The 9,107-nt window shown below is 44.4% G+C and overlaps 1 protein-coding gene across 1 annotated transcript; it reads left to right on the top strand.

Annotated features, from left to right (window-relative positions):
• Positions 1-655: 655 nt before the first annotated feature.
• On the top strand, positions 656-1,756 carry HTR1F (5-hydroxytryptamine receptor 1F; the record flags this gene model as incomplete). The annotated part of the gene is made up of 1 exon (XM_082003877.1): positions 656-1,756. The coding sequence occupies one exon, from the start codon at positions 656-658 to the stop codon at positions 1,754-1,756; it is 1,101 nt and encodes a 366-aa protein (XP_081860003.1).
• Between the last annotated feature and the right edge of the window lie 7,351 nt (positions 1,757-9,107).

Here is a 9,107-nt window from a genome sequence, read left to right as displayed (position 1 = left end):
CCCATGCTTACCTATACACAAGGAAGGACTCACATACTGGTCAGGAAAAAGGAGTTTATGTAGAGAAAAAAAGCATTATGCCTGTTTCCTGTAGATTAAAGTTTTCAGCAGTCATTGCATTGCTTAGTGGAGTAGACAGTGCTAGCCCAAAAGCAGTACTAGTACTTCCTTTAGTACTTGTCCACATTTAACCAGTTTCAAGACTCCACTACAATCAATTCAGAGTATGCATTTAGCAGGAGGGCTGGCTCTGCACCCCAGGGGCTGCAACGATGCCAGTGTCCTGCTTGAGGAACAGGGTTGGCTCCCCCAGGCAGCAACGTGCAGCACCCCGCAGGGCAGTGCCATCTCAGGTGCCACGGCACGGTCCTCTTCCCTGCCACGCAAACGTGCCCTTCCCAGCAGCACGACCAAGGAGAAAGGGGAGGCCCCTATTCTGGAGGCAAAGCATCTCTTGTAGTGCTAGCCAGGAAATCTCTGCCTGGAGTCAGAATCATTTCTAATGATAAGTCTGAGGTTCTTGTACATTTGGGGCCCATAGTCTTCTAAGACGACAAAAATCAGGACTTCCTGGAGACTGAGGATGCACTTTCTGAATGTTTCTACTTTTCCAACAGGTAACTGCTACAGGTAAAGATCACCTTTAAAACAGAACATGGATTTAATAAACTCAACTGAACAAAACAGTACATCAGAAGAACTATTCAAATGGGTGACATCCAAGATTCTCATCTCCATTACCCTGTCTGTGCTTGCACTAATGACAACAGCCATCAACTCTCTCGTGATGACTGCAATAATTGTGACAAGAAAGCTCCACCACCCCGCCAATTATTTAATCTGCTCTCTTGCAGTGACTGATTTCCTTGTGGCAGTCCTAGTGATGCCTTTCAGCATTGTCTACATTGTAAAGGAGACCTGGATCATGGGGCAAGTGGTGTGTGACATTTGGCTGAGCGTGGACATTACGTGCTGCACATGTTCCATCTTGCATCTCTCTGCCATTGCTTTGGACCGGTACAGAGCAATCACAGACGCTGTGGAATACGCACGGAAAAGGACACCTAAGCATGCTGGCATCATGATTGCAGTGGTATGGATCATATCCATTTTTATCTCCATGCCACCTTTGTTTTGGCGGCACCAGACAACCAGCAGGGATGACGAATGCATCATCAAACATGACCACATTGTTTTCACCATTTACTCTACGTTTGGCGCCTTCTATATCCCACTGGCCTTGATTCTGATTCTTTATTACAAGATATACAAGGCAGCAAAGACATTTCACAGAAGAAGCGTCAGCCGGATTGTAAGGGAGGAGGTAAATGGACAAATCCTTTTGGACGCAGGGGAAAGAAGCACCAAATCGGCTTCGATGCCCAGCACAGCAGAGAAGACATCAGATCCCCTGGTGGACTGCGATAAAATCCATACCACCCTACGAAGCCCCAGGTCTGAATCTAAGCACGAGAAGTCCTGGAAAAAACAGAGAATCTCTAGCACAAGAGAGCGAAAGGCAGCAACTACACTGGGTCTGATCTTGGGGGCATTTGTGATCTGCTGGCTCCCTTTTTTTGTAAAAGAAGTAGTTGTTAATACCTGTGAAAGGTGTCATATCTCAGAAGACATGTCTAATTTCCTAGCATGGCTGGGATATATAAATTCCCTTATTAACCCTCTAATATACACAATCTTTAATGAAGATTTCAAGAAAGCCTTCCAGAAGCTTGTGCGGTGTAGGCAATATCTTTAAGAGCTTTTGTTCATATAAGAAGAACATACTCATTGCCTTTTTAACCTGTATAAACTTATATAACTGAGATGACATTTGTTGCATTTAAGGAAAAGCACCTAGATTCTGCATTTACCTTATGACTTTTTTGTATCAGTAGTACTGAGAGCATAAATTGCCCAAGCTTTAAAGAGATGGATTATCTGGGATCAGTTTTGCTCTGGAAAAAGAGGTAGCATATTGTGGCTCTGATCCAGTTGGGATTTGCACAGCTGCCTAGCTTGAAGTATAAGGTATTGCCTTAAATATGAAGGAAATACACACTTGAAGTAGACAAAGAAACAAAATTTAAAACAAAAAAGTAACCTTCAGTCATCAACGACGTTTTAAGTAAAACAACACACAGGTTTTAAACCCCAACTGGTAATAAGAAGATGCAAAATACACCTTGGAATTAAGACATGATTTTATTAGTTTGGCACAGGCCTGCAGCATAGAGCCAAGCCATTCCCAGCAAAGGGTAGTAGCTTTAAACATATCTAGCATCATCCTATGTTGATTAGCTGAGTGCAGCTGCAGCCCTACCTTCTCCCGTGGATGAAGGACTTAGCCCTGTGCTGTGCCCTGGCAGCAGGCAAGGTGCTTTCATGGGTTCCCAGTTTCATAGCAAGCCTATGAGCACTCTGCCATTGCACACCCATGACACACATGGACGTAGCCCCCAGGGACACAGCCAGACAGCTGAGGCACCTCCAGTGAGCTGGGTAGACACAGTGCCTGGTGCTCTGAGACACCATTTCAGTAGGGACTAGGGAGGGTAACCTCACAAAGAGCAGCTGATCCTCCTTACGGGGACGTTAGAAGGGAGAGAAGCATGAGGCACTCCTTTCTTCATGTCCTCATCCCCACCTTACACACCTGGCCAGGCACAGCCCCTGGGACATTCTCAGCACCAAACACAGACACACAGTTTGTACCCAGAGCACTGCTGATGGTGGGTGCCTTAATGAGGTTTGGTTGAGACCACCTAATGAAGCACAAGGGCTGGCAGCTCCAGTTCAGCACATTCAGCCCTCCATCCCCAGAACCCTGATGTCCCTCCAAGTCTTTTCTCGACTGCCTCAAGCACTAGAGCTGTGCACTCTCTTTCCAAGCATGTGAGAAAGCAGAGACTGACCACAGTGCTGGCAGCATGGGTCTCTGGAAAAGGCCATGCAGCAGCTTCTCCAGTAAGGGCAGAGGGAGTGATCCCAGTCTGCAGTGCACAGCCAGGGTGGGGATGCTCACTGGCTGGTACCTCTAAAGCCCTCCTTCCCCCAGAGCATCTAGTCCATGTCCCAGGTCCCAGCAGAGCTAAAAGGACCTTGTAGGTACTCCAGCCAGCCCTGGCCAACTGGTTCAATCAAAGATAACCACGATGAACAAGTCCCTTTATGGGCTGCCTGCTAAGGCCTCAACAACAGCACCTTAGCCAACCTTGATTTACACGCCCTAGATGCCAAACCACAGCACTAATGACTGCACCAACAGTCCTTTCCTCAAAACCAGCAGTGCAAGTTTGCCAACAGCTCAGGGTACTAACATAGCAGAGGGCATTTGCCCTCAAGTGCAGATCAGTCGCTAAGAGCCGCACCTAAACCCCAGGATGGGTTTTGCACTTTCCAGGACAAACAGATTTAGGCTGCGTCACTAAGACCCTGGCTTTGCTTTCATTGCCAGCCATTCAATGCTGTCTAGCAGGAACAGGGACTTGGGGCTCCTTACAGGAACCACAAACCCTGCTGTCAGCAGCAGCAGTCTCCTGCACAGGCGCTCTGGCTTGGCACGTGGGCCAACAGCTTAGGCACATCACAAAGAAGCTGAGACATGAGACCACTATGCACACCCTTTGCTTGGGAAAGGTACCACTGGTCTTTGCAGCTGTTCTTCCAAGAGACTTTCAGCATTTTGCATTAGACAAGAAAACCCAGAAAGAAGCCATCACTGTCATTTCCCTCTCCCCCTCTCCCTCCCCTGTATTACATACTCTGGAGTTTAATAATTTTTTTATTTTGCCCACTAGCTACCAGCCGACACAACAGCTGTCAGAGGTGTTTCTTGCAAGATGACAAGATTTGAAACCTGAGATATTGAACTACTTTGTTTCTGTCACCTGCAACTTACTGTATTCTGTTTTCACATCAATGTCCAAATGAGATGTTATTCAGAAGTACTAGAAACAGTGCATTTGCTTTACTGTCGATTTTAACCCAGCCAGGAATCTAATGGAAAGCTCACTTGTCATGCCATGTAGCTCTAGCGCAGCGGTAGCACAGCTAAATTTTGAAGACATTAGGATGCGACAGAATGAAATTTGGCTCATGCTCAGTGCACGCTAGCGCAATTTACTACCCTTGCAGTCAGAGCACAGCCTCTGCAGCCCCGGTGACCTCGGCAATGGCTGTATTATGCTGAAAGAAAAAAAAACGCTTTAAATATTAGCTGTGCTCTACTGTCTCCAGAAAGAGCTGTGGAATTCAGCTTTCTAAAAGGATTAGCAGATTAGTAGAAGGCAGCAAAGAAAACCCCACTGAAACATTTAAGATTGAAGACCTGTTTCCCGCATTTCTTGTGTACTGAGTCATAACGTTGGATATCTAGTGGCAGGACTTCCTCTCCCCCTGCTTCGCCCTTTATGACTGCCAGAGGGTAGAGTATATTGTTTATCCTCCTACATGTAAGTTTGACAATATCTTGTGAAATCAAATTGGAAGAAAAAATAGGGGTTGCTTTTGAGGAGAAAAGATACTTAAAATAGTCATATTTAAATAATAATGGATAAAGCTCAAAGAATAGAATGATATGTAGATAAACAGAAAATAGCTGTCATTTATGCACTGTTAACAGTATTATACTCTGAATCTAATTAAGCTGCTAAACATTTCTCAAGATGAAGGGTGATTTCTTTTGTATCATTTTCACTGAGCTGTATCTGCTCATCCTTCAACACTCCTGTGGTGGAAGATGCAACTACAAGAAATCTAAGCAAACAAGTGGGTAGTTATCCTATTAAAAGCACTTGCGGCTTGTGGACGCACATCATTTCTTGGTGTCTGACTGCAACTCATCACTCATTCTCTAACAGAATCCACTGTACCAAACACTTTATCACAGAACCCTACACAGTATCATTTCAGATCTAGCATTTATCTATGCATGTGATGTGTTAAGAAAAAACTTGATTGCCTCTTTCAAAATGCATAAGGGTTAAGATTTCTGTGGGATGCTGCTTTCCCTTCCCCACGAAGTACACAGGCATCCACTGGAGCTTAGCACTGGATTCAAGGAGCAAGAGGGAGCAAGATTTTATGCACTGGAGCTAAGATTATTTGTAAGTAGCTCTGTGCCCTGCGAGAGTTCAGTCTCAGCAAATAGAAAAATGTATGTCTGGTTTCCTATCTCTATCAGAAGACTCCATGTGTGTATCGCAGGGAAAAGGTTTATATCTCCTCTAGGGTTTGCACAAAGCTTCCTGCATCCCTAGACCTGCTGCAGCTGCCCTCCCTGTTGCCATCTGCTGCCCATCCATCTGCCCACCAGTTTAGATTTCTCCTAACACCCAGAGAACTGGATTTGGAGCAGCTGACCTGCTCCCACTTCAGCTTTTGCAGAGAATGATTCCTGAAGCAGCTGTGAACACTACATCCAGTTCAGGTGGGTGATTTTTGCTAACAGCAAGCAGCTAAATGCACCTCATTATCCTGTACTCATTTCTTTGCCTTTCCTCCCTGCCAGATGCTTTATTGGTGTCCTTTCCTCTTGAGGATGGCATATTTCTACAAAGGGCTTGGGGATACAAATACACTTTTGTTTTAGTGATGCAGTCACACTTGTTAATGCATGACTGTACCACCCAGAAACACCCACCTCATCCAAATGTGCTTTTGGCAGTCACCATCTTCAGCTGGTGCCTAATTGTTCTTGGTGCTAGGGAGGTACACGGAAATAACTACATGCCAAATTATTTTCTCCAGTAGTTACAAACTCAGCACATTATTTCTAGGCAAGTACACATTACTATTTGGCCTCTTCATTTCAGATTCCCTCGCAGAAGGGAAACAGAAAATCACCGCTGTAGCCATTGGAAGGAAGGGCTTTTCTGAACTCTACACACCAAAGAGTAAATGGTGCAAGAAAAGCGAGAGGAAACCCCTTTAGTGACCCTGTAAGGATTAAGCATAAACCTAACACTGTGTCTCATCTAGAAACAAGAGCTGCACCAGCATGGGCAGCTATTCTCAGATGGAGAGCACTAGCTCAGCAATCATCTTCTGGTCACGGCAGGCACTCACAAGCACTCCCACACCCAAATGAGCAGTAAATGGTGTCTGCTGGTGGCTTTCATATTCTTCCTCCAAAAAGTGCTGCTGCGCTACAGGGACAGTACTACCGATAGTAGAACTGCTAAAAATTACCAGCAAGATGTTGATATCTCCTCCCCTGCAAAATCCTGAAATGAGTTAAACAGATTATTTTTTTCAGGATTTTTCATTTGTGTTCTGGGGAGGTTGGGTCAATTTTCTTATTTTTCTTCTCAACCGGGAAGGCTAAACCTCTAAAAGAAACATAAACATTTCTTTGATCTAGTGTTTCTAGCCATCATTTAGTAAACTCAAGAAATGAAAGCCTTGATGATACCAAGCTTGGCTAAGAAGAAGGATTACAGAGAACAGAACAAACAGGAGTCAGCAGCATTGGTGTGAAAGGTCAAGGTTACCAACAGAATTCAAAACAGCCTTTCTGGTGTCAAATGCCTCACTCATAATGGACACCAATGACTGAAAGCAACCTTATACCCTCAGGAACTTCCTAAAGTATGGGATTCCTAAATTCCAGTTTTTACTTCATGTTCAAGTGAGTTACTTCTTAAGTAAGAACTTTGCAGTTCAGGAACATTTCAAAGGAAAATATTTTTAGGCAAGGAAAAAAGTACTGTGTTTCATTAGTCAAACTACATTAGTACAATTATGCATTAAAAAACTTGGTTGAGGCAGAGTAAAGACGAAGAAGACACTTACTGAATGCTGTTACTTTTTATCCACTAGTAGTTCAAATCAATTGTATACACCCTTTAAGGCTTGTATTTATTTAAACCATAGTTTTGAAGGTATTCATTGTGATATAACAGATGGGCAGCACTAACAAAATTAGCCTGTCTTTCCACTGTAAAGCAAATTAGTTCCTATATGTGCATGATACTCACTAAATTAAACCTTCTCTTGTTGTTCCCATACACTCATTGATTTGAAACTCAGAGCAGTATTTCATGATTTGGGTTTAAAGATGAAAAACATGCTGAATGCCACAAAAAGCGCTAACTGCTAATATAATGCTATAAGAGCCATTAATCGTCTCGCTTTCATTTTAGATCATGACTGGTAGTAGACATTTAATGCAATAGCTAGGTCTCTGCTGGCAGCACTCCAAGATGCAAAAGCTGTGGCTAATTTGTATGACAGCAAGCGTCTGCTAAGCAACTCACTTTCGGCTAAGCGTAGTTTCACAGTACAAACCTGCATAAAATAGTCCACAGTCATGAAACAAGAAATCAGCCAGTTTGCACTCCAGTCCTTTTGAGACTGGCAATCACCAGCAGGAGCAAAACTGCATCTTTATCCACAGCAAAAATAGTCAAAATCTTTCACATCCATCTATTATTTTGGAGGTAGCCAGGAGGCAGCCTGAACTGACTTGTGACCAGGTGGGCTCAAGACAGACCAGTACTGCTCCCCAACCAGATGCAAAAACAGATCTCTTCAAGGAGAATGCCACCAGCAGCAAGCTTAGTCAGTACAAACTAGTTACAAAACGAAGAGCAATCTAGCATCTGGCCCATCTTCCCTGGCAAGGGGAGTTCAACCAGATATTGACGGTCCCTTAATATCAGTTCCTGCAGCTTATTGTCTATCCTAACAGAGCTGGGCTCTTTCAGCCCTTTTAGCATGTTTAGCAAGACAATGTTGAACTACCTCATCAGCTCTGTGCTAGTCAGTACAGGGTTTGCATGCCCTGTCATCATAAAGTTCAGATATGAAGCTTGAGTTCATCATTCAGCTTGGGTAAATGCAAAAATATTGTAATTTAAGATGATAAAAATTCAAGTTAAAGGTTTTCATGTTGTGGATTTTTCTTCCACATTCACTTTGACAGCAAGTAAATGCTGGTAATTTTGAATCCAAAACAGTTTTCCAAGTAAGATATAACAGGTAAACATGACCTTATTATTCACACACATAAATATAAGTTATATTACCATTGGGGTGTTTCTAACCTTGTTCATTGGTCTTTTGCATTTTGACAAATACTTCTCCCATCTTGTTTGCAAAGTGTGGAAGAAATATTAATGAACTAATTATCTGAGGTAGGTAGGAGGTCTTATCTCCCTATTACAGGTAGAAAACCAGAAGCCAAAGTTCCCTGGGTAGGCACCCAGCACCTCAACCTGGGTGAGGTCCTGTGGTGCCATTCAGCATACAAAGCAAGAGATGGGAACAAAGGCTGTTTTCAAAGCTAGTGCAAGAATCACAGAATCACAAAATGGTTGAGGTTGGAAGGGACCTCTGGAGGTCATCTTGTCCAACACCCCTGCTCAATCAGGGCCGCCTAGAGCAGGCTGCCCAGGACCAAGTCCAGGCAGCTGTTTAATATCCCCAAGGATAGAAATTCCATCACCTCTCTAGGCAACCTGTGCCAGTGCTTAGTCACCCTCACAGTAAGTAGTCCTTATGTTCAGATGGAGCCTCCCGTGTTTCAGGCGCATTGCCACTGAAAAAAGCCCAGCTCCATCTTCTCTGCACTCTCCTTTTCAGGTATTTACATACGTTGACAAGTCTTCCCTGAGCCTTCTCTTCTCCAGGCTTGAACAGTCCCAGCTCTCTCAGCCTTTCCTCATAGGAGAGTGCTCCAGTCCCTTCATCATCTTAGTGGCCCTTTGCTGGACTCTCTCCAGTATGTCCATATCTCTCTTGTACTGAAGAGCCCAGCACTACAGGTGTGGCCTCACCAGTGCAGGGGAAGGATCATCTCCCTCGACCTGCTGGCAATACTCCTCCTAATGCAGCCCAGGACACCATTTGCCTTCTTTGCCGCAGCTGCACATTGTTGGCTCATGTTCAGCTTTGCGCCCACCAGGATGCCCCCAGGTCCTTTTCTGCCAAGCTGCTTACCAGCTTGTCAGCCCCCAGCATATATTGCTGCATGGGGTTGTTCCTCCCTAGGTGCAGGATTTTGAGTATCCCCTTGTTGAACTGCACGAGGAATCACATGTTACAGTCTGAGGGTAAAAAAAGAGCTGTGGAGCGAAGCAAATCAGAAAAGGAGGAGAAGAACGGGG

Source organism: Phaethon aethereus, assembly GCF_964289735.1.
Source record: "Phaethon aethereus genome assembly, chromosome: 1".
In the NCBI taxonomy this organism is placed as follows: Eukaryota; Metazoa; Chordata; class Aves; order Phaethontiformes; family Phaethontidae; genus Phaethon; species Phaethon aethereus.
The sequence above is the reverse complement of the archived record's forward strand: the minus strand, read 5'-3'. Positions and strand labels throughout refer to the sequence as shown.